The sequence below is a fragment of the Oncorhynchus tshawytscha genome, linkage group LG03 (genome assembly GCF_018296145.1).
Source record: "Oncorhynchus tshawytscha isolate Ot180627B linkage group LG03, Otsh_v2.0, whole genome shotgun sequence".
NCBI classification, from domain to species: Eukaryota; Metazoa; Chordata; class Actinopteri; order Salmoniformes; family Salmonidae; genus Oncorhynchus; species Oncorhynchus tshawytscha.
The window spans coordinates 51827698-51853900 of record NC_056431.1 but is presented as its reverse complement, the minus strand read 5'-3'; the positions used below and the strand labels follow the sequence as shown (position 1 = coordinate 51853900).

The 26203-nt window shown below is 43.0% G+C and overlaps 1 protein-coding gene across 3 annotated transcripts; it reads left to right on the top strand.

Annotated features, from left to right (window-relative positions):
- Positions 1–536: 536 nt before the first annotated feature.
- On the top strand, positions 537–26172 carry si:dkey-91i10.3 (cytochrome P450). Of its 3 annotated transcripts, none has more exons than XM_024407191.2 (9): positions 537–835; positions 4307–4497; positions 14792–14991; positions 16478–16675; positions 19969–20132; positions 20420–20586; positions 20910–20991; positions 21325–21537; positions 25751–26171. In XM_024407191.2, exons 1-9 carry the CDS (start codon positions 833–835, stop codon positions 25871–25873), a joined length of 1341 nt encoding a protein of 446 aa, XP_024262959.2. In that variant the 5' UTR covers positions 537–832; the 3' UTR covers positions 25874–26171. The 3 variants fall into 3 exon arrangements, with proteins under 3 accessions (XP_024262959.2, XP_042175436.1, XP_024262940.2); XM_024407172.2 differs by lacking the exon at positions 537–835 and adding an exon at positions 1148–1678 and having other exon boundaries at positions 25751–26172; XM_042319502.1 differs by lacking the exons at positions 537–835; positions 21325–21537 and adding an exon at positions 1139–1678 and having other exon boundaries at positions 25751–26172.
- The last annotated feature ends 31 nt before the right edge of the window (positions 26173–26203 follow it).

Below are 26203 nucleotides of genomic sequence, written 5' to 3'. Positions count from 1 at the left end.
AATGAGTACCTCGAATAAATACACTCGCACAATAATTAATGCACGGGACGTGACCCGTCACCAACCATCACCACAAACGGAAAGCAAAGGTTTTCCAAATGGTACATTTTTATAAAATCCTTTACTAGAAAGACCCAAATCATCTGCCCAAAACACACAGCACAGGTATCACACACACACCAATGGACATACTAACAATAATCGACAGCACCATGGTGAACAAAGGGCACACTTATATAAGTATTGTCACGTTCACTGTCCTCAAACTTCCTGTCATAGATGAGCCAAGACACAGCATGCATGTAATTCCACATTTTTTTAAATCGTAGTGAAACCTTCACAAAAGCCCAGGTAAACATGACGTACAGAAAATAAAACAAGTACCCACAACCTAGGTGGGGGGAAAAAGGCTGCCTAAGTATGATTCCTAATCAGAGACAATGATAGACAGCTACCTCTGATTGGGAACCACACTCAGCCAAAAACAAAGAAATAGAAAACATAGACTGCCCACCCAAATCACACCCTGACCTAACCAAATAGAGAAATAAAACGGCTCTCTAAGGTCGGGGCGTGACAAGTACTAATCAGTGGGAATAGGGGACAGGTGTGCGTGATGAAAGTTCTAAAGGGACCCGTGACACATGTATTGACTCAAGGGTGTGAATACTTATGTAAATGAGATATTGCTGTATTTCATTTTTGTAAAATTTGCAGAAATATATAACCACATTTTTTTTTCAATTTATAGGGTATTGTGAGTAGATAGCTGAGTGTTTTTTAAATCCCTAATTGGACATTTTGGGCACATTCTTACAACAATAGCCTGTTCATGGTAGATATTTCAACCTATTGTATCTCTGTGTTTACTGGTCTATATTTCCAAGATGCATTAAGACCCTAACGCTGTTTGTTTGTGTATTGACTACTTGTATTACAAATGTTAGAAATATCAGAGCTTCTGATATTGGATTATATGAGTTTATGTGTCTCTTTGTGTCTCACGGTTGGAGGGTGTGAGATGTCACAGTATCTATCAATTTAACCACTTTTGCAGTTAAACATTTTTTCACAATCATCGATTTCATAAAAATGGGAGACATTAGAGATGTGAAACATTATTGTGCTTTGTTCTACCTCTGCTTTGATTTATAGAGCTCTAGACACTGACTGTAACCTTGGACTGTAGGGAAAGGTTTCCTCTGGCAGTAAAGATGAGTTCACATGGATAGCCGACAATAAACGGTATCAAAGTTCAGTAGCGTTCTGAAAAACTAGGACAATAGTGGCAGTTGGATGGCTGGCTGCGCTCTCAGTAGATAAAAACAAGTGGCCATTATAATAGGCATATAATAGGCTGGAGAGAGCTCAGTCGTACGGATAAGAATAACAGACTACACTTTCCAGCAGTCGGAAGGACAATTTATGCGTCAACATGTTTAGCAGATCTTTATTACAGATCGGACTGCGTGTTTGTACACATGAGAATAGGAACGGGATTAAAAGAGTGACACCGACGTTAACCTACATTAGTGACAGGCGGCGCGATGCCTCTACCACTATCGTGGGGGACAACAATAAGCAGAAAACTATGGATGATTTGGATGGGCCTAGTTTTCTGAGATCTTTATATTGGCTTTTCGGGAAAGGGTATTTTCAAACAACACATCAAATGCAAGTAAGTGCTGTACAGTGTCATTACAGTGCATTGCGAAACCTAGCTGCTAGTGTTATACCACACTGGTTGCGTATTATTATGTCTAATCTCCTAGTCCATGTGCCAGGGGTTCGGTCAGGTTGATTTGGGGTGGTGTGACGATGTTTTATAATGATTTTCTTGAAGCTCTTTGTCCATAGAGTTAGAAAATGTGTGATAGCCGTGTAGCAATGGCAGCTTTGTTTGATTGCTTTCATCCCTCCATCACTCCCTCCATCCCATAACATTTTCCAATATGTATTTTATCCATTGGCAAACATTGTCAGTATACAACAAGTTATTTGTCATGTATACAGTTTAATCATATATAATTGGAAAGCTTAGATCCACAGCTATCCATTAGGCATATTTTCGCAATGTTCAGGTCAACAGACTTTGACCTTTGACCTCTAGGGTACATATCAGATGTGCCCGTATAAATTGCTTTAAAAAAGAAACCCTGATACATTTTAAAATTTGTTTGACAAGTGGTTCTGAACGGTCATGAAATTACCTTTCAAATGATATATAATTAAAACAACTTTCAAAGCACCACCTACAACTATTGTTTAAAAATAGCCCATGTTGTGCAGTAATTTGACCGTAGAAAATTGGAAGTTTAGCCATAGAATTCCATGTAGTGGGAGAGCTACGTTCATGGATTGTAACTTTAGTGATAGAAGCACCAAATTGCACTCGCACAGGTAGAATAGTGTTTTAAAAAGATTTGTAGATACAGGGCCACCACAGGATTCATGCATTAATCCATGAGAAGCCTTTTTCTAATATGGCCGCCAAACAATTTAATGGAGTCTTATTGGATCAATTTCCCATGACCATACCTGTATGAAATATAATTGTATAATGCCCAATAAAATCATAAATGTTCACCGTGATATAGAATACCCAGCCAAATAACCCGGATGTGTCAGATATACTGTATAAAGATGTTAAATTATTCACCAAATTGTTCTAAGAATATGCCTAAAATCTTATCCAAATCACTGATTTCTGAAGTTCCTTAATTGCAATATTTCATGAGATTTAAGGGAGACTAAAAAAAAAATAAACGACATATTTGCAAATTTAATGGAAATGAAATACATATCTAATTTACATAAGTATTCACACCCCTGGGTCAAAACATGTTTGAATCATCTTTGGCAGCGATTACAGCTGTGAGTTTTCTGGGTAAATCTCTAAGAGCTTTGCACACCTGGATTGTACAATATTTGCACAAGAAAAAAACAATTATTCAAGTTCTTTCAAATTGGTCGTTGATCATTGCTAGACAGCCATTTTCAAGTCTTGCCATTTTCAACTGTAACTATGCCACTTTCAATGTTGTCTTGGTAAGCAAATCCAGTGTATATTTGGCCTTGTGTTTTAGGTTATTGTCCTGCTGAAAGGTGAATTTGTCTCCCAGTGTCTATTAGAAAGCAGACTGAACCAAGTTTTCCTTTAGGATTTTGCCTGTGCTTCGCTCTATTCCATTAATTTTTATCCTAAAAAAACGTAATAGTCCTTGCCGATGACATTCTGGACATTAAGCAAATTTCTTTGCTACATTCTTTGCAGTTTTACTTTTGTGCCTTTGTCGCAAACAATGTATGTTTTGGAATACTTTTATTCTGTACAGATTAGTATTGTGGTTAGTATTGTGGAGCAACTACAATGTTGTTGATCCATCCTCAGTTGATCCATCCTCAGTTTCTCCTATCACAGCCATTAAACTCTTTAATCGTTTTAAAGTCACCATTGGCCTCATTGTGAAATTCCTAAGTGGTTTCTTTCCTCTCCGGCAACTGAGTTAGGAAGGACGCCATTATCTTTCTAGTGACTGGGTGTATTGATGCACCATCCAAAGTGTAATTAATAACTTCACCATACTCAAAGGGATATTCAATGTCTGCTTTTTAAAATTGAAGTTAGTCATAAGGTAGTCATTCAAAAAATAATGTTAAACACAGTCAATGCAACTTATTATGTGACTTGTTAAGCACATTTTTACTCCTGAACTAATTTAGCCTTGCCATAACAAGGATTGAATACTTATTGACTCGAGACATTTCATCTTTTCATTTTTAATTATTTTGTAAAAAATTCTGAAAACATAATTCCACTTTGACATTATTGGTTATGGTGTGTAGGCCAGTGACACAACATCTCAATTTAATCATTTTTAAATTCAGGCTGTAACACAACAAAATGTGGAAAAAGTCAAGAGGTGTGAATACTTTCTGAAGGCACTGTATCACATTATTCCTGCCACACTGTAGAAAGCCATGCATGGGATTCCTGAAGTATGTATGTATGTAATGTAATGATATGTATGTATGTTTCGACCAGTCTGAACAATCTGAACTGTGTTTTTTGCTAGGTAAACATCATAAAAAAGTTAGCACAATGTGACCAAGGCCTCTATTGGACAAAACAATGTGCAGTTATACTTTTTTCAACCTATCATCTTCACATCTTGGACAATTATGTCTTGCTGTACTTTCCAGAAGTGCCATGCATGCACTCATTTATCAAAACCATTCCATAAAATTGTTTTGCATTTACTGTAGACCTCACACTGCAATTGTGCTCTTCTCCCCTCTCCTCCAGATTGAACACAGCAAGATCTATGGCCCTCTGTGGAAGTCAAAGTACGGGCCCTTGGTGATAGTGAACGTGGCCAGTGCTGAGCTGATTGAGCAGGTATTGAGACAGGAGGGCCGCCATCCCACCCGCATGGACATGCCCCACTGGAGGAGTTACCGCGAGCTGAGGAACCACGCCTATGGGCCCCTCACAGAGTGAGTAGACAATGGAAACCCAGTCCCAGACCCTTTCATTGTAGTCTGATCCCAGATCTGTTTGTGCGGCCGTGCCAACTCCTATGGTATGACGAGGGCCATACACTCTTAGAGAAAAAGGTGTTATCTAGAACCAAGAAGTTATTTGGCTGTCCCAATAGGAGAATCCTTTGAAGAACCCTTTTAGGTTCCATGTAGAATGCTTTTGGTTTCAGGTAGAAACCTTTTGGGTTCCATGTAGAACCCTTTCCACAGAGGTTCTACCTGGAACCAATAAGTGAACTTCCGGCGCCGACAGAGATGGCCGCCTCGCTTCGCGTTCCTAGGAAACTATGCAGTTTTTTGTTTTTTTTACGTGTTATTTCTTACACTAGTACCCCAGGTCATCTTAGGTTTCATTACATACAGCCGAGAAGAACTACTGAATATAAGATCAGCGTCAACTCACCATCAGTACGACCAAGAATATGTTTTTCGCGATGCGGATCCTGTGTTCTGCCTTACAACCAGTGTAACCGAGTGGATCACATGCAGCGACCAAAAAATAAAACGACTCAGAAAAAGAGGGAAACGAAGCGGTCTTCTGGTCAGACTCCGGAGACGGGCACATCGTGCACCACTCCCTAGCATTCTTCTTGCCAATGTCCAGTCTCTTGACAACAAGGTTGATGAAATCCGAGCAAGGGTAACATTCCAGAGGGACATCAGAGACTGTAACGTTCTCTGCTTCACGGAAACATGGCTAACTGGAGAGACGCAATCCGAAGCGGTGCAGCCAGCGGGTTTCTCCACGCATCGCGCCGACAGAAACAAACATCTTTCTGGTAAGAAGACGGGCGGGGGCGTATGCCTTATGGCCAACGTGACATGGTGTGATGAAAGAAACATACAGGAACTCAAATCCTTCTCTTCACCTGATTTAGAATTCCTCACAATCAAATGTAGACCGCATTATCTACCAAGAGAATTCTCTTCGATTATAATCACAGCCGTATATATCCCCCAAGCAGACACATCGATGGCTCTGAACGAACTTTATTTAACTCTCTGCAAACTGGAAACGATTTATCCAGAGGCTGCATTCATTGTAGCTGGGGATTTTAACAAGGCTAATCTGAAAACAAGACTCCCTAAATTTTATCAGCATATCGATTGCGCAACCAGGGGTGGAAAGACCCTGGATCATTGTTACTCTTAACTTCCGCGACGCATATAAGGCCCTGCCCCGCCCCCTTTCGGAAAAGCTGACCACGACTCCATTTTGTTGATCCCTGCCTACAGACAGAAACTAAAACAAGAAGCTCCCACGCTGAGGTCTGTCCAACGCTGGTCCGACCAAGCTGACTCCACACTCCAAGACTGCTTCCATCACGTGGACTGGGAGATGTTTCGTATTGCGTCAGACAACAACATTGACGAATACGCTGATACGGTGTGCGAGTTCATTAGAACGTGCGTTGAAGATGTCGTTCCCATAGCAACGATTAAAACATTCCCTAACCAGAAACCGTGGATTGATGGCAGCATTCGTGTGAAACTGAAGGCACGAACCACTGCTTTTAATCAGGGCAAGGTGTCTGGTAACATGACTGAATACAAACAGTGCAGCTATTCCCTCCGCAAGGCTATCAAACAAGCTAAGCGCCAGTACAGAGACAAAGTAGAATCTCAATTCAACGGCTCAGACACAAGAGGCATGTGGCAGGGTCTACAGTCAATCACGGACTACAGGAAGAAACCCAGCCCAGTCACGGACCAGGATGTCTTGCTCCCAGGCAGACTAAATAACTTTTTGCCCGCTTTGAGGACAATACAGTGCCACTGACACGGCCTGCAACGGAAACATGCGGTCTCTCCTTCACTGCAGCCGAAGTGAGTAAGACATTTAAACGTGTTAACCCTCGCAAGGCTGCAGGCCCAGACGGCATCCCCAGCCGCGCCCTCAGAGCATGCGCAGACCAGCTGGCCGGTGTGTTTACGGACATATTCAATCAATCCCTATACCAATCTGCTGTTCCCACATGCTTCAAGAGGGCCACCATTGTTCCTGTTCCCAAGAAAGCTAAGGTAACTGAGCTAAACGACTACCGCCCGTAGCACTCACATCCGTCATCATGAAGTGCTTTGAGAGACTAGTCAAGGACCATATCACCTCCACCCTACCTGACACCCTTGACCCACTCCAATTTGCTTACCGCCCAAATAGGTCCACAGACGATGCAATCTCAACCACACTGCACACTGCCCTAACCCATCTGGACAAGAGGAATACCTATGTGAGAATGCTGTTCATCGACTACAGCTCGGCATTCAACACCATAGTACCCTCCAAGCTCGTCATCAAGCTCGAGACCCTGGGTCTCGACCCCACCCTGTGCAACTGGGTACTGGACTTCCTGACGGGCCGCCCCAGGTGGTGAGGGTAGGCAACAACATCTCCTCCCCGCTGATCCTCAACACTGGGGCCCCACAAGGGTGCGTTCTGAGCCCTCTCCTGTACTCCCTGTTCACCCACGACTGCGTGGCCATGCACGCCTCCAACTCAATCATCAAGTTTGCGGACGACACAACAGTGGTAGGCTTGATTACCAACAACGACGAGACGGCCTACAGGGAGGAGGTGAGGGCCCTCGGAGTGTGGTGTCAGGAAAATAACCTCACACTCAACGTCAACAAAACTAAGGAGATGATTGTGGACTTCAGGAAACAGCAGAGGGAACACCCCCATCCACATCGATGGAACAGTAGTGGAGAGGGTAGCAAGTTTTAAGTTCCTCGGCATACACATCACAGACAAACTGAATTGGTCCACTCACACAGACAGCATCGTGAGGAAGGCGCAGCAGCGCCTCTTCAACCTCAGGAGGCTGAAGAAATTCGGCTTGTCACCAAAAGCACTCACAAACTTCTACAGATGCACAATCGAGAGCATCCTGGCGGGCTGTATCACCGCCTGGTATGGCAACTGCACCGCCCTCAACCGTAAGGCTCTCCAGAGGGTAGTGAGGTCTGCACAACGCATCACCGGGGGCAAACTACCTGCCCTCCAGGACACCTACACCACCCGATGTTACAGGAAGGCCATAAAGATCATCAAGGACATCAACCACCCGAGCCACTGCCATCCAGAAGGCGAGGTCAGTACAGGTGCATCAAAGCTGGGACCGAGAGACTGAAAAACAGCTTCTATCTCAAGGCCATCAGACTGTTAAACAGCCACCACTAACATTGAGTGGCTACTGCCAACACACTGTCAATGACACTGACTCTACTCCAGCCACTTTAATCATGGGAATTGATGGGAAATGATGTAAATATATCACTAGCCACTTTAAACAATGCTACCTTATATAATGTTACTTACCTTACATTGTTCATCTCATATGCATACGTTGATACTGTACTCTATATCATCGACTGCATCCTTATGTAATACATGTATCACTAGCCACTTTAACTATGCCACTTGGTTTACATACTTATCTCATATGTATATACTGTACTCGATATCATCTACTGTATCTTGCCTATGCTGCTCTGGACCATCACTCATTCATATATCCTTATGTACATATTCTTTATCCCCTTACACTGTTTATAAGACAGTAGTTTTTTTGGAATTGTTAGTTAGATTACTTGCTCGTTATTACTGCATTGTCGGAACTAGAAGCACAAGCATTTCGCTACACTCGCATTAACATCTGCTAACCATGTGTATGTGACAAATAAAATTTGATTTGATTTGATTTTAAGGGTTCTCCCATGGGGACTGCAGAAGAACCATTTTGGAACTCTTTGTTTTAAGAGTGTCGGAGCTGGCTATACAGTACAATCTAGGATCAGGCTATTGTCATTGTACAGACAGGATATTTAGTATTTTATTACGATCCCATAAAGCTTCAGCTACTCTTCCTGGGGTCCAAACAAAACATAAAACATGACATAATACATAACATTAATAGACAAGGACAGAACTACATATTTTTTTATACATGCTTTCCTACATTTACAGTGAAGTGGGAAGTTTACATACTCTTAGGTTGGAGTCATTAGAACTCGTTTTTCAACCACTCAACAAATTTCTTGTTAACAAACTAGTTTTAGCAAGTCGGTTAGGACATCTACTTTGTGCATGACGCAAGTAATTTTTCCAACAATTGTTTTACAGACAGTTTATTTAATTTATAATTCACTGAATCACAATTCCAGTGGGTCAGAAGTTTACATACAGTGGGGCAAAAAAGTATTTAGTCAGCCACCAATTGTGCAAGTTCTCCCACTTAAAAAGATGAGAGGCCTGTAATTTTCATCATAGGTACACTTCAACTATGACAGACAAAATGAGAAAAAAATCCAGAAAATCACATTGTAGGATTTTTTATGAATTTATTTGCAAGTTATGGTGGAAAATAAGTATTTGGTCACCTACAAACAAGCAAGATTTCTGGCTCTCACAGACCTGTAACTTCTTCTTTAAGAGGCTCCTCTGTCCTCCACTCGTTACCTGTATTAATGGCACTTGTTTGAACTTGTTATCAGTATAAAAGACACCTGTCCACAACCTCAAACAGTCACACTCCAAACTCCACTATGGCCAAGACCAGAGAGCTGTCAAAGGACACCAGAAACAAAATTGTAGACCTGCACCAGGCTGGGAAGACTGAATATGCAATAGGTAAGCAGCTTGGTTTGAAGAAATCAACTGTGGGAGCAATTATTAGGAAATGGAAGACATACAAGACCACTGATAATCTCCCTCGATCTGGGGCTCCATGCAAGATCTCACCCCATGGGGTCAAAATGATCACAAGAACAGTGAGCAAAAATCCCAGAACCATACGGGGGGACCTAGTGAATGACCTGCAGAGAGCTGGGACCAAAGTAACAAAGCCTACCATCAGTAACACACTACGTCGCCAGGGACTCAAATCCTGCAGTGCCAGACGTGTCCCCCTGCTTAAGCCAGTACATGTCCAGGGCCGTCTGAAGTTTGCTAGAGAGCATTTGGATGATCCAGAAGAAGATTGGGAGAATGTCATATGAAACCAAAATATAACTTTTTGGTAAAAACTCAACTCGTTGTGTTTGGAGGACAAAGAATGCTGAGTTGCATCCAAAGAACACCATATCTACTGTGAAGCATGGGGGTGGAAACATCATGCTTTGGGGCTGTTTTTCTGCAAAGGGACCAGGACGACTGATCCATGTAAAGGAAAGAATGAATGGGGCCATGTATCGTGAGATTTTCAGCGAAAACCTCCTTCCACCAGCAAGGGCATTGAAGATGAAACGTGGCTGGGTCTTTCAGCATGACAATGATCCCAAACACACCGCCCTGGCATCGAAGGAGTGGCTTCGTAAGAAGCATTTCAAGGTCCAGGAGTGGCCTAGCCAGTCTCCATATCTCAACCCCATAGAACATCTTTGGAGGGAGGTGAAAGTCCGTGTTGCCCAGCAACAGCCCCAAAACATCACTGCTCTAAAGGAGATCTGCATGGAGGAATGGGCCAAAATACCAGCAACAGTGTGTGAAAACCTTGTGAAGACTTACAGAAAACGTTTGACCTCTTTTATTGGCAACAAAGGGTATATAACAAAGTATTGAGATAAGTATTTGGTCAATAACAAAAGTTTATTTTCCACCATAATTTGCAAATAAATTAATAAAAAATCCTACAATGTGATTTTCTGTATTTTTTAATTCTCATTTTGTCTGTCATAGTTGAAGTGTACCTATGATGAAAATTACAGGCCTCTCTCATCTTTTTAAGTGGGAGAACTTGCACAATTGGTGGCTGAATAAATACTTTTTTGCCCCACTGTACACTAAGTTGTCTGTGCCTTTAAACAACTTGGAAAATTCCAGAAAATGATGTCATGGTTTTAGAAGCTTCTGATAGGCTAATTTACATTATTTGAGCCAATTGGAGGTGTACCTATGGATGTATTTCAAGGCCTACCTTCAAACTCAGTGCCTCTTTGCTTGACATCATGGGAAAATCAAAAGACATCTGGTTCATTCTTGGGAGCAATTTCCAAATGCCTGAAGGTACCATGTTCATCTGTACAAACAATTGTACACGAGTATAAACATCATGGGACCACGCAGCTGTCATACCGCTCAGGAAGGAGACACGTTCTGTCTCCTAGAGATTAGCGTACTTTGGTGCGAAAAGTGCAAATCAATCCCAGAACAACAGCAAAGGACCTTGTGAAGATACTGGGGGAAACAGGTACAAAAGTATCCATATCCACAGTAAAACGAGTCCTATATCGACATAACCTGAAAGGCCGCTCAGCAAGGAAGAAGCTGCTGCTCCAAAACCACCATTATAAAGCCAGACTACGGTTTGCAACTACTAATGCACTTCACGAAATAGATGGTATCATGAGGCAGGACAATTATGTTGCTCTATTGAAGCAACATCTCAAGACATCAGTCAGGAAGTTAAAGCTTGGTTGCAAATGGATCTTCCAAATGGACATTGACCCCAATCATACTTCCAAAGTTGTGGCAAAATGGCTTAAAGGACAACAAAGTCAAGTTAATGGAGTGGCCATCACAAAGCTCAATCCCATAGAAAATTTGTGGGCAGAACTGAAAAAGCGTGTGCGAGCAAGGAGGCCAACAAACCTGACTCAGTTACACCAGCTTTGTCAGGAGGAATGGGCCAAAATTCACCCAACTTATTGTGGGAAGCTTGTGGAAGGCTACCCGAAATGTTTGACTCAAGTTAAGCAATTTGAAGGCAATGCTACAAAATACTAATTGAGTGTATGTAAACTTCTGACCCACTGGGAAAAGCTGAAATAAATCATTCTCTCCACTATTATTTTTTCTAGGATTAAATGTCAGAAATTGTGTAACAGAGTTTAAATGTTTTTGGCTAAGGTGTATGTAAACTTCCCACTTCAACTGTATGTAAATGTATTTGGCAGTTTTTATTTTCAATACATTTGCTAACGTTTCTAAAATCTTGTTTTCGTTTTGTCATTATGGGGTATTATGTGTAGATTGAGGGAAAAAAACGATTTAAAACAGAAAATAGAATAAGGCTGTATCGTAACAAAATGTGGATAAAGTCAAGGGGTCTGAATACTTTCCAAATGCACTGTAGGTAACAACTCAAGGACAGAACTAGTTACCTAAATTTAAAATAAGAATACACACTTCATACCCTTAAGCCTAACATTCCATACATCAACAATACTTTGATCTACTGAGGCCCTGAAATCCTAATGTCACTGCACCAATGTTCTTTAAACAACCTGAGAGATTCTCAAGACATCAGCTAGTCAGTGAGCTGAGCAGACTATCATGTCATACGGAGCATGACTGAAATCCTTACTCTACTGAGGCTTTGTTTACAATTACTTTCTCTGAGCAGGCCCTAATATCCTAATGCCAAGGGCACACCTTATCTTGAACTTCAGCCCAAATACCAGATATTCTCAAGAGGGAGGTGCTACAAGCTATTTAGGTCAGAGGCGTTGTGCTGTTTTACTTGTTTTTTAAAGCAAAAGTTGCTGCTTTGGCTGCTTGCTTGAGTCATTTGAGATTGCAAGGAGTTTAATGCTATCACATACATTACTGTGTGTTGCCTTGAATTAGTTTTGGTTATAGGGACTGGGAAGAGTCTTCTGGTTGCAAGTCTTGTGGAGTATGAATGTCACTCCACTGGTATGTAGTTATTCCTGTGTTGCTTGTCCCAACACCACAGTGAAATATCAGTGTAGTAGTAGGAACATGTGCAAGAATTTGACAAGCACAAACACTTGAACCATGGGCTGCATATACAGAGCCTAGATGAGCCAGACTACACATGAAACACAAAACCTAGGACATAAAACCTCAGCATGATCCATCATGTCGTGCTTGAACCAGTGTTGTGCTAGCAAAGGATTGTGGTGCATCTGGGGGATATGTTAAAGAGATTTTCTGGTGCTTTTGAATACTTTTTAGCCAGTAGTTCTGAAAGCAGCGCTCACAAGCCAAAAGCCGTCCCCGAAAAATAGCGTACTACATCACATATGTGCAGATATGCGCACAATGACATTGCTCTCTCTCCCGCTCTGCTGTGTGTGCATCTTGCTAGTTGTCACCCGAATGGCTACAACTCAAATTGCTAGGGGCTGGCCCACGTGGGACCACATTTTAGGAGAATGGCGCAGCACTGTTGTCAGAAAAACAGTTGCTTTCAAACTAGGTATTTTGTGGCTAAATGAGGTAAAAATAGTTATTCTGGTCATAGATTATGCATGTACGAACCCATTGACACATCCAGCACAAATCGATTGTGTCACTTTTTGCACACAACAATACAGTGGGGCAAAAAAGTATTTGGTCAGCCACCAATTGTGCAAGTTCTCCCACTTAAAAAGATGAGAGGCCTGTAATTTTCATCATAGGTACACTTCAACTATGACAGACAAAATGAGAAAAATCCAGAAAATCACATTGTAGGATTTTTAATGAATGTATTTGCAAATTATGGTGGAAAATAAGTATTTGGTCACCTACAAACAAGCAAGATTTCTGGCTCTCACAGACCTGTAACTTCTTCTTTAAGAGGCTCCTCTGTCCTCCACTCATTACCTGTATTAATGGCACTTGTTTGAACTTGTTATCAGTATAAAAGACACCTGTCCACAACCTCAAACAGTCACACTCCAAACTCCACTATGGCCAAGACCAAAGAGCTGTCAAAGGACACCAGAAACAAAATTGTAGACCTGCACCAGGCTAGGAAGACTGAATATGCAATAGGTAAGCAGCTTGGTTTGAAGAAATCAACTGTGGGAGCAATTATTAGGAAATGGAAGACATACAAGACCACTGATAATCTCCCTCGATCTGGGGCTCCACGCAAGATCTCACCCCGTGGGGTCAAAATGATCACAAGAACAGTGAGCAAAAATCCCAGAACCATACGGGGGGACCTAGTGAATGACCTGCAGAGAGCTGGGACCAAAGTAACAAAGCCTACCATCAGTAACACACTACGTCGCCAGGGACTCAAATCCTGCAGTGCCAGAAGTGTCCCCCTGCTTAAGCCAGTACATGTCCAGGGCCGTCTGAAGTTTGCTAGAGAGCATTTGGATGATCCAGAAGAAGATTGGGAGAATGTCATATGGTCAGAGGAAACCAAAATATAACTTTTTGGTAAAAACTCAACTCGTCGTGTTTGGAGGACAAATAATGCTGAGTTGCATCCAAAGAACACCATACCTTCTGTGAAGCATGGGGGTGGAAACATCATGCTTTGGGGATGTTTTTCTGCAAAGGGACCAGGACGACTGATCCGTGTAAAGGAAAGAATGAATGGGGCCATGTATCGTGAGATTTTGAGTGAAAACCTCCTTCCATCAGCAAGGGCATTGAAGATGAAACGTGGCTGGGTCTTTTAGCATGACAATGATCCCAAACACACCGCCCGGGCAATGAAGGAGTGGCTTCGTAAGAAGCATTTCAAGGTCCAGGAGTGGCCTAGCCAGTCTCCAGATCTCAACCCCATAGAAAATCTTTGGAGAGAGTTGAAAGTCCGTGTTGCCCAGCAACAGCCCCAAAACATCACTGCTCTAGAGGAGATCTGCATGGAGGAATGGGCCAACATACCAGCAACAGTGTGTGAAAACCTTGTGAAGACTTACAGAAAACGTTTGACCTCTGTCATTGCCAACAAAGGGTATATAACAAAGTATTGAGATAAACTTTTGTTATTGACCAAATACTTATTTTCCACCATAATTTGCAAATAAATTCATTAAAAATCCTACAATGTGATTTTCTGGATTTTTTCCCCTCATTTTGTCTGTCATAGTTGAAGTGTACCTATTATGAAAATTACAGGCCTCTCTCATCTTTTTAAGTGGGAGAACTTGCACAATTGGTGGCTGACTAAATACTTTTTTGCCCCACTATGTCAGTGGTACATCACTCTGTCACAAGTTGGCACAACAAGCTGGAATAACAAGTTGGCATAAAGTGTTGGTTTTCAGTGAATGTATCTAAATCACAAATCTGCATTTCCTGTGGTGTGGAAAATTCTAGGCAACAAAAGAGTGATCAAATTAAGATCCTACCTCTGTACATAACAAGTTGTCTAAGGTAGAAATGTTAGATGAAATGGAAATGGAGCTCAGTTGCAATGGAAAACAGCACACATGAGAGGGTTTGCCTACCTATGGGTGTTTTGCATATTCTCTCTGAAACAGTTCTTCATTGTTTCAAATTACTATACAGTACATCTCTTCTCCATGTTAAAGCATGATTCTGTTTGTGTCTATACTACAGGATGGGTGCTCAGTGGCAGCGGATCAGGAGTATCCTGAACCCGCGGATGCTGAAGCCCAAGCATGTCTCCGCCTACACCAACGCCATCAATGACGTGGTCACAGACTTCATAGAAAAGGTGGCATGGCTCAGGGAGACCAAGGGAGAAGGGGTCATGGTGAACGATCTGGCTGGAGAACTCTACAAGTTCGCCTTTGAAGGTTATTAACAGAGGAAATGACTGTCTGTAATAATGTTATAGTCCCCATAAGATTCAAATCTGGACCTCTAAGCCAGTTCCACTGCTTGAAAAAATGATTCTGTTCTAATCAGGGACCTGGGACACCAAGTGGATGCAATTATTTATACGGTTGAACAGTAAACCAGAAGTAGTAGTCCAGACCTCGTAGGGTAAGATTTGAATACCCCTGGTCTAGTCATTAGAAAGGAAAATCTTAGAACAATTGAGGAACTGATATCTGCTTCATGAAGTTTAAAAAGCTGTCTTCATCATGATCTTATAATTATGTCATTTTGACGTTACGTTCTGGCACAGGTACAAGTGTTATATCTGTTAGAAAGTGATGACCTTGAAGTAATTGCACAGTGATCTTTAGCCTTGGAAGTTGAGTAGATACTGAGTAGCTGATTGTTTGACTACCTTGTTGGGTAGGCAGTTCTTAATATAATTTTGAAGGACAGCGTATTCAGTTGGTCAAGGGCAGTAGTGATGAAAAATGTCTATCTGGATGTTCTAGATCACGAGTCAAACTCATTCCATGGAGGGCAGAGTGTCTGTGGGTGTCTTCTCCTCCCTTGTACTTGATTGATTGATTAATTAAGGTAATTAATTATTGAAGAAATCCCCTCACATGGTTGTCTAGGAATTAATTGAAAGGAAAACCCAAAAACCCTCAGACACTTTGCTCGCATATCGCGATTGTATGATGTGACATCATCACCGTCATACACTCTGTAAACTGCCATCCTGATGCTGTAATGTACCCTTTAACCTCACATAATGTCATCATACTCATGACATGATCCTAAAGAAACAAACAAGTAATTCATAGGTTCTAACTGTGTAATTACCCTTTTTACCATGCACTTTTTAAGTAAATACCTGCTAATTTCTCTACCGGCATTGAATTTGATGCCTTAAATTTGTAATTTAAACTTAGCCAGCAGCATACCACCCTGCATACCACTGCTGGCTTGCTTCTGAAGCTAAGCAGGGTTGGTCCTGGTCAGTTCCTGTATGGGTGACCAGATGCTGCTGGAAGTGGTGTTGGAGGGCCAGTAGGAGGCACCCTTTCCTCTGGTCTAAAAAATATCCCAGTGATTGGGGACACTGCCCTGTGTAGGGTGCCGTCTTTCGGATGGGACGTTAAACGGGTGTCCTGACTCTCTGAGGTCATTAAAGATCCCATGGCACCTATCGTAAGAGTAGGGGTGTTAACCCCGGTGTCCTGGCAAAATTCCCAATCTGGCCCTCAAACCATCACGGTCACCTAATAATCCCCAGTTTACAATTGGCTCATTCATCCCCCTCCTCTCCCCTGTAACTATTCCCCAGGTCGTTGCTGAAAATGAGAATGTGTTCTCAGTCAACTTACCTGGTAAAATAACGGATAAATAAAAAAAAATATCCAATCTAATCTATATACAATTAAATTAACTGCTACCGTTGTTTGTCTCTGTCCTCAGGGATCTGTTCTGTGCTGTTTGAGACCCGTATGGGCTGTCTGAATGAGGAGGTTCCTGAAGAGACCCAGAAGTTCATTTTTTCAGTAGGAGAGATGTTTCGCCTCTCCCCCATCATCGTTCTCTTCCCCAAGTCCACCTGGCCCTATCTCCCTGTCTGGAAACATTTTGTGGCTGTCTGGGATCACCTCTTCAAAGTTGGTGAGTGATCCAGAAGCCTTGGTTTCCAGAATGAATCATGCTATGTTTCACAATAGCACAGAAATTAGTTTTGCATCACATGCTCCATCACGTATAGAAAATAGTTTAAAAAGTTACACAGTAAAACTTCACAACATAACACATCATCACATACCCATGAACCTAAGTAACCTCTACTACATGCAAGCAAGTGAGGGGCAGGATGTAGGGTATATTTGGAGGGCACTCACTCGTTTCGCATTTGAAACATGCAAATGGTACAATGTGTTAATGTTGTTGATGTTATGTTACATCATTAACAACAACATACACATTGCACACTTTCCGATGTTGGCACTAAGACTGCTCTCAACGAGCTGTAAATGGCCATAAGCAAACAAGAAAATGCACATTCAGAGACAGTGTTTCTCGTGGCCAGTGAATTTAATGCAGGGAAACTCAAATCTGCTTTATGTCATTTTTACCAGCATGTCACCTGTGCAACTACTCAAACAGGAAGTACTAGTGACACGCTCAATACGGAAGAAGAGGTTCAATGAAGCGGATGCTAAGCTACAGGACTGTTTTGCTAGCCCAAACTGGAACATTTTCCGGGATTTACCCAATAACATTGAGGAGTTTATCAAATCAGTCACCGGCTTCATTAATAAGTTAATTGACAACATCATCCCCACAGTGATCGTGCGTGCATACCACAACCAGAAGCCATGGATTACAGGCAATATCCGCACTAAGCTAAAGACTAGAGCAGCCTCTTTCAAGGAGCGGGACACTAATTCGGACACTTATAAGAAATCCCGCTAACACCTCCGACAAGTCATCAAACAGGAAAACCATTAATACAGGACTAAGATCGAATCCTACCATGCCTGTACCAGGCTTGCAAACTATCACGGATTACAAAGGGAAACCCAGCCGCGAGCTGCCCAGCGACGCGAGCCTACCAGATATGCTACATGCCTTCTATGTTCGCTTCAAGGCAAGCAACACTGGACCATGCAGAAGAGCGTGAGCTGTTCCAGATGACTATGTGATCTCGCTCTCTGTAGCTGATGTGAGTAAGACCTTTAAATAGGCCCCTCAGGGGTGTGTGCGTAGTCCCTTCCTGTACTCCCTGTTCACCCACGACTGCGTGGCTGCGCACGTCTCCAACACCATTATCAAGTTTTCTGATGACACAATGGTGGTAGGACTGATCACCGGCAATGATGAGGCAGCCTATAGGGAGGAGGTCAGAGACCTGGCAATGTGGTGTCAGGAAAACAACCTCTTCCTCAGTGTCAGGAAGACAAAGGAGCTTATCGTGGACTACAGGCAATGGAGGGGTGAGCACACCCCCATCCACATCGACAGGGCTGTAGTGATCCTCAGAAAGTTATACAGCTGCACCTTTGAGAGCATCTTGACTGGCTGCCTCACCGTTTGGTACGGCAACTGCAAGGCACCACAACGTAAGGCGCTACAGAGGGTGATGACATCACTGGGGCCAAACTCCTTGCCATCCAGGACCTTTATACCAGGCGGTGTCAGAGGGAGGCCCAAAAAAATGGTCAAAGACTCCAGCCAACCAAGCCATAGACAGTTCTCAATGCTACCGCACAGCAAGCGATACCAGTGCACTGACTTTGGAACCAACATGACCCTGAACAGCATTATACCCCAAAGCCATAAGACTGCTAAACAAGACCTGCTAAATAGCTAATTAAATGGCTACCCGCTGCTACTGTCTATTGGCTATCCTGTTGCCTAGTAAGTTTAACCCTACCTAAATGTACATAGCTACCCCTGCACATTGACTCGGTACTGGTACTCGCTGTATATGTTTACTCATTATTCACTGTGTATTTATTCCTTGTGCCACTATTTACATTAGTTTTTTCATCTCTAACTCTGCGCTTTTGAAAAAGGACCAGTGAGTAAGCATTTCACCGTTAATCTACACCGTGTTTACGAAGCATGAGACATAAGATTTGATTTCTCATGTAAAAGGAGTGAGTGCCCTCACATACCCTACAATACTGTCTCCTTTAGTTTCAGCAGAGGTTTCAAAAGTTCAATGGCTGTGTTTCAGCTCTAAGCAAATCAAACAGGTGCACTACTCCTGGCTAGAGACTTGCCCCACTAAGCAAAGTTCACACTGATAATCTTTGGCTTGTTGACTTGAGCTCAGGGTGCACCCCCAAAACCAATTATTTCTTTGGCCGCCTCTCCTTCCAGTCCTTCCAGTTCTCTGCTGCCAATGACTGGAACGAACTACAAAAATCTCTGAAACTGGAAACACTTATCTCCCTCACTAGCTTTAAGCACCAACTGTCAGAGCAGCTCACAGATTACTGCACCTGTACATAGCCCACCTATAATTTAGCCCAAACAACTACCTCTTTCCCTACTGTATTTATTTAATTTATTTATTTTGCTCCTTTCCACCCCATTATTTTTATTTCTAATTTGCACATTCTTCCACTGCAAATCTACCATTCCATTGTTTTACTTTCTATATTGTATTTACTTTGTCACCATGGCCTTTTTTTTTTGTTGCCTTTACCTCCCTTATCTCAGCTCATTTGCTCACATCGTATATAGACTTGTTTATACTGTATTATTGACTGTATGTTTGTTTTACTCCATGTGTAACTCTGTGTCGTTGTATGTGTCGAACTGCTTTGCTTTATCTTGGCCAGGTCGCAATTGTAAATGAGAACTTGTTCTCAACTTGCCTACCTTGTTAAATAAAGGTGAAATAAAAATAAAATAAATGGCTAAGTCATATTACATTGTAGTATATCGCCATCTAGTGGCAGATATCCTACATGAGCAAAAATAACATCCCATCATGACTCAGGTCCATATCAAGGGTCTTTCCTCGATTATTCGCTTCCTCTCCTTGCCTCCTCCTCAGAACATCAGAGGGAAGTGAGGGCCGAGAAGAACATCCTCGCTCTTGTTTGATGGTTTGATAAGAATGCGAGGATAGAAGATGCAAGTGTGGGATGTCACACTGCTTGCTTAGCCAGTCCTACTTTCTCATGATTCAGCTCATACTGAGGCTTGAACACAGGACCTCTCACTTGCAATCACCTGTAACTGCCCTCCTGAAGCGTCTTACCCAGTTGCGCCACCGAAAAGCAAGCTATTCTGCAGAGCAAGTGCAACACTTTAGGCTGAGGAGTGAGTTTCACAGATCCCTATCTGCTACACAAGGATTGAGAAAAGACTTGAGATTCGCCCTAAGCATTTATATTGTCTTTGTGCTGGTTGCTATATCCTCTGACTTCAGCTCTCTCCCCATGCAGCGGAGGAGCAGGTGCGTCAGAAGATGGAGGAGATCCAGGAGAGGATCTCCCTGGGCCAGCCGGTGCAAGGAGAGTACCTCACACACCTCATTGTCAGCGAACAGATGTCTGTCACTGAGATACTGGGCTCCATCACTGAGCTACTGCTGGCTGGGGTCGACACAGTGAGGAGGGATGTGTGTGTGTGTGTGTGTGTGTGTCTTAAAATACCAGTGAGGAGCTGTTTCACAGTAGGGTGAAAACAGGTGGGGAAAGGGGTGATGGCCTGGGGGATGGGCATGTTTTTTTCTTAATTTCAACCACTTTAGATTGTGATTTGTTGAATGAACGTTTGCAACATACCACATTAGCTAACTACGTCATGTACAGTTACAACAGCAGCATAACAGTATCCGTACAATATTATTAGCTTACAACCTATTCCTATTGTAATTGTTTTTGTATGCTCCAGACGTCCAACACCGTCTCGTGGTCTCTGTACCACATGGCCCTGGAGCCAGAGATCCAGGAGAAGCTGTACCAGGAAGTGATCAGTGTCTGCCCGGGGGACAAGGTGCCTACTAGTGATGACATCGCCAGAATGCCCTGGCTTAAGACTGTTGTCAGGGAGACACTACGGTACGTTGTTAGTCATCTGTCATCCCCACTCAGGTCATTTTCAGTAAATTCACAAATTAATAAAATGAATAATGGGTTATTAAAGTTATTATATTCATAATGAGGTCTTCATAATGAATTATAATGAGTTGTTAAATTCATTATACGCTGATGTGTAGTTTTTTTAAATGATTTATTTCTTGTTAATTAGTCAAATGGAGCAAATCCCTTTCTCTCTCGAAGATGTACCACATAGAGCTATATTTTAGCATGAACTCTGCAGGCGAAACAAACTCCACTACACTCTCTACTCCTAGTGACCTTCTTGTATACTCCCTCCTCAGGATGTACCCAGTAGTACCCGGAAATGCCCGCATCAATGTGGAAAATGAGATAGTCGTGGGGGACCACATCTTCCCCAAAAATGTGAGTTTTACTTTTGTCATCTTGTACTGTTGGAAATGGTTGCTATTGGTGAACTTAATTACTTTTCTTTTCATCCTGTATGGAGAGGAGATCCCGATCACACTTGTATATTCAGTTTTATCCAGAGATATACATGCACTTTCACCATTCAATATTTTATTTAGTTCAAAACCAGGGTAGAGTTTTGGTTTGTCAATATCGCTCACACCAAACAATTATACAGTATACCACTAATTAGAGTTAGAGAGCGACTATGTTTGACTGTTCTCCTCTCTTCTGTCCTCTCCCTCCATCACTTCTCTCTCCTCCTTTCATTCCATCTCTCTGTTCCAGACCCTGTTCCACCTGTGTCACTATGCCGTGTCCTATGACCAGACAGTGTTCCCGGAGCCCCATGCCTTCCTGCCAGAGCGCTGGCTCCGTGGGGGCCGGGGGGAAGACAAGAAGAACCAGCACCCCTTCGGCTCCGTGCCCTTCGGTTTCGGGGTCCGGGCCTGCCTGGGCCGGAGGGTGGCCGAGCTGGAGATGTACCTCATCCTTTCAAGGGTAAGAATTCCAGGCCTGTTCTGTAGTTGTATAGTACTATTATAGCATTAGCTACCCCTGCAGTAGCTACCCTTCAAACAGCATTCTTCTGTTATGTAGGACTGTTATAGTAGCTTGGGATGCTGACCACTTGTTAAAAAGCTAGATTGTCTGCATCTGATAATGGTCAGGGGTCAATACAGCATCCTCTGGCTATAATACATTTCCTACACCAATTTTCATATTTCATTTGACAGTTACTCTAGAGGTTTGAGAGGTTAAACCTACAGTAAGTTTAACCTACTTTTTAGCCCCAAAACCAGGACATTGAGTAAGTTAGTTAGTGTTGCTCTAGTCTGTAGTAACAGTCTTGTAGAATCTGGTTCAACTTGTTGTGGTGTTCCTCTGTTAGCTTCTGCATTGGAAGGAAAACATGGCACTTCTGGCACCGGCAGAGATGGCCGCCTCGCTTCGCGTTCCTAGGAAACTATGCAGTATCTTGTATTTTTATGTGTTATTTCTTACCTTGTTACCCCAGGTAATCTTAGGTTTTATTACAAACCGTCGGGAGGAACTATTGGATATAAGAGCAACGTCAGTTCACTTACATTATGACCAGGAGTACGACTTTCCCGAAGCGGATCCTCTGTTTGGCTTACCACCCAGGACAATGGATCGGATCCCAGCCGGCGACCCAAAACAACGGCGCCGTAGAAGGGACAGACGGAGCGGTCTTCTGGTCAGGCTCCGTAGACGGGCACACCTCTCCCGAGCATATGTCCAGTCTCTTGACAACAAGGTAGATGAAATCCGAGCAAGGGTAGCATTCCAGAGAGACATCCGAGACTGTAACGTTCTTTGTTTCACGGAAACATGGCTCACTGGAGACACGCTATCTGAGTCGGTACAGCCACCTGGTTTCTTCCCGCATCGCGCTGACAGAAACAAACATCTCTCTGGTAAGAAGAAGGGCGGGGGTGTATGCCTTATGATTAACGAGAAGTGCTGTGATCATAACAACATACAGGAACTCAAGTCCTTTTGTTCACCTGGCTTAGAATTCCTCACAATCAAATGCCGACCGCATAATCTACCAAGCGAATTCTCTTCAATCATAATCACAGTCGTGTCTATTCCCCCACAAGCAGACACATCGACGGCCCTGAAAGAACTTCATTGGACTCTATGTAAACTGGAAACCACATATCCTGAGGCTGCATTTATTGTAGCTGGGGATTTTAACGAGGCTAATCTGAATACAAAGCTCCCCAAATTCTATCAGCATATCGATTGTGCTACCAGGACTGGCAAAACCCTAGACCACTGTTATTCTAACTTCTGCGATGCATATAAGGCCCTCCCCCACCCACCCTTCGGAAAAGCTGACCACGACTCCATTTGGTGCTCCCAGCCTATTGACAGAAACTAAAACAGGAAGCACCCGTGCTCAGGTCTGTTCAACGCTGGTCCGACAAATCGGATTCCACGCTTCAAGATTGCTTCGATCACGTGGACTGGGATATGTTCCGCATTGCGGCGAACAACAACATTGACGAATATGCTGATTCGGTGTGCGAGTTTACTAACAAGTACATCGGTGATGTTGTATCCACAGCGTCTATTAAAACATGGATTGATGGCAGCATTCGCACAAAACTGAATGCGCGAACAACTGCTTTTATAATCAGGGCAAGGTGACCGGAAACATGACCGAATACAAACAGTGTAACTCTGCCCTTCGCAAGGCAATCAAACAAGCTAAGCGTCAGTACAGAGACAAAGTGGAGTCGCAATTCAATGGCTCAGACACGAGTGGTATGTGGCAGGGTCTACAGTTAATCACAGACTACAAAAGAAAAACCAGCCCCATTGCGGATCACGATGCCTTGCTCCCAGACAGACTAAACAACTTTTTTGCTCGCTTTGAGGACAATACAGTGCCACTGACACGGCCCGCTACCAAAACCTGCGGGCTCTCCTTCACCGCAGCCAACGTGAGTAAAACATTTAAACGTGTTAACCCTCGCAAGGCTGCAGGCCCAGATGGCAGCTGGCTGGTGTGTTTACAGACATATTCAATCAATCCTTATCCCAGTCTGCTGTCCCCACATGCTTCAAGACGGCCATCATTGTTCCTGTTCCCAAGAAAGCTAAGGTAACAGAGCTAAATGACTACCGCCCTGTAGCACTCACTTCCGTCATCATGAAGTGCTTTGAGAGACAAGTCAAGGACCATATCACCTCCACCCTACCTGACACCCTAGACCCACTCCAATTTGCTTACCAACCCAATAGGTCCACAGACGACGCAATCGCCATCACACTGCACACTGCCCTAACCCATCTGGACAAGAGGAATACCTATGTAAGAATGCTGTTCATCGATTACAGCTCAGCATTTAACACCAGAGTACCCTCCAAACTCGTCATTAAGCTCGAGACCGGACTGGACTTCCTGACTGGCCGCCCCCAGGTGGTGAGGGTAGGTAACATCTCCACCCCGCTGATCCTCAACACTGGGTCCCCACAAGGGTGCGTTCACAGCCCTCTCCTGTACTCCCTGTTCACCCACGACTGCGTGGCCATGCACGCCTCCAGCTCAATCATCAAGTTTGCAGACGACACTACAGTGGTAGGCTTGATTACCAACAACGACAAGACGGCCTACAGGGAGGAGGTGAGGGCCCTCGGAGTGTGGTGTCAGGAAAATAACCTCACACTCAATGTCAACAAAACAAAGGAGATTATCGTGGACTTCAGGAAACAGCAGAGGGAGCAGCCCCCTATCTACATTGACAGGACAGTAGTGGAGAGGGTGGAAAGTTTTAAGTTCCTCGGCATACACATCACGGACAAACTGAAATGGTTCACCCACACAGACAGCATCGTGAGGAAGGCGCAGCAGCGCCTCTTCAACCTCAGGAGGCTGAAGAAATTTGGCTTTTCACCAAAAACACTCACAAACTTTTACAGATGCACAATCGAGAGCATCCTGTCGGGCTGTATCACCGCCTGGTACGGCAGCTGCTCCGCCCATAACCGGAAGGCTCTCCAGAGGGTATTGAGGTCTGCACAACGCATCACCGGGTGCAATACTACCAGCCCTCCAGGACACCTACACCACCCAATGTCTCAGGAAGGCCAAAAAGATCATCAAGGACAACAACCACCCGAGCCACTGCCTGTTCACACCGCTATCATCCAGAAGGCGAGGTCAGTACAGGTGCATCAAAGCGGGGACCGAGAGACTGAAAAACAGCTTCTATCTCAAGGCCATCAGACTGTTAAATAGCCACCACTAACATTGAGTGGCTGCCGCCAACATACTGACTCAACTCTAGCGTCTTTAATAATGGAAAAATTAATGTAATCAATTTATCACTAGCCACTTTATATAATGCTGACATACACTACATTACTCATCTCATATGTATATACTGTACGCTATACCATCTACTGCATCTTTCCATCTTGATGTAATTAAATGTATCACTAGCCACTTTAAACAATGCCGCTTTATATAATGTTCTCATACCCTACATTACTCATCTCATATGTATGTATTGTAGTCTATACCATCTACTGCATCTTGCCTATGCCGCTCGGCCATCACTCATTTATATATTTTTATGTACATATTCATATTCATTCCTTTACACTTGTATGTATAAGGTAGTTTTTGTGAAATTGTTAGGTTATATTTCTTGTTAGATATTACTGCATGGTCGGAACTAGAAGCACAAGCATTTCGCTACACTCGCATTAACATCTGCTAACCATGTGTATGTGACAAATAAATTTGATTTGATTTTGGCAGACCAGACATTCACCTTTGGTCTGATTCATCCCATCTGGGGACATGGTGATACCATGAATCTGTCTGTCAGCAAGGAATATGTCATCATTAACTTAACTTGGATTGTTGGAAGGAAGGAGTTGTACTTTCAAACCTCCAGCCTTTAAGATCCTGTATAGTGTTCTCATATGTTTTATTGATTCAGAGACACAGTTGAATAATAGGATAAAACAATGACTTTCACATCTATTTACTGTAAATGCTTCAATTAGGAGAGTTCATATTTCTAGGTTATTGTGCAATTCAAGAGTTTTTGTTCCTTTTATCTATTATGTACAGTATGTATCTTTCCATTGAACACATGGATAGCTAATATTCTCTCAGACTAGGACAATAACATACTAATGTCAACATGTTTTCCTCTCTCTGTCCTCCCAGTTGATAAAACACTACGAGATACGTGCAGATCCTGCCGGAGCCACAGTTAAGCCAATCACAAGAACCCTTCTTGTCCCTGCTACCCCAATCAACCTGCAGTTTATTAATAGGACAGTCCAGTAGCAAGAGGAACCAATGGCAGCAGAAGGAATTTCCCTATGAACCACATTAGTATCAAAGATGGTATATTATATTGACAAGATAAACAAGTGACCGCTGTGACAATGGAAATAAATGTCCTCAAAGATGGAGGAAGCCAGATCAGGTGAGGCCATTCTAGCCAATGAAAGGGCAGATAGGTGTGTGAACAACAGGCCAAATAGATAGATAGATAGATAGAGGACTCATCTTTGTATCTGTGCTATTATATATTTATTTTTGTTATTTGATTATTTAAAAAATCATTTTTACCCCTTTTTCTCCCCAATTTCGTCGTATCCAATTGGTAGTTAC

Bases quoted from the DNA above. Each gene is read 5' to 3' on its own strand.
- si:dkey-91i10.3 (XM_024407172.2), top strand. From the start codon at position 1,436: ATGTTTAGCAGATCTTTATTACAGATCGGACTGCGTGTTTGTACACAT. The intron at 4,498-14,791 runs GTGAGTAGACAA...TCTATACTACAG, and splicing joins GCCTATGGGCCCCTCACAGA to GATGGGTGCTCAGTGGCAGC. The intron at 20,587-20,909 runs GTACGTTGTTAG...CTCCCTCCTCAG, and splicing joins GTTGTCAGGGAGACACTACG to GATGTACCCAGTAGTACCCG.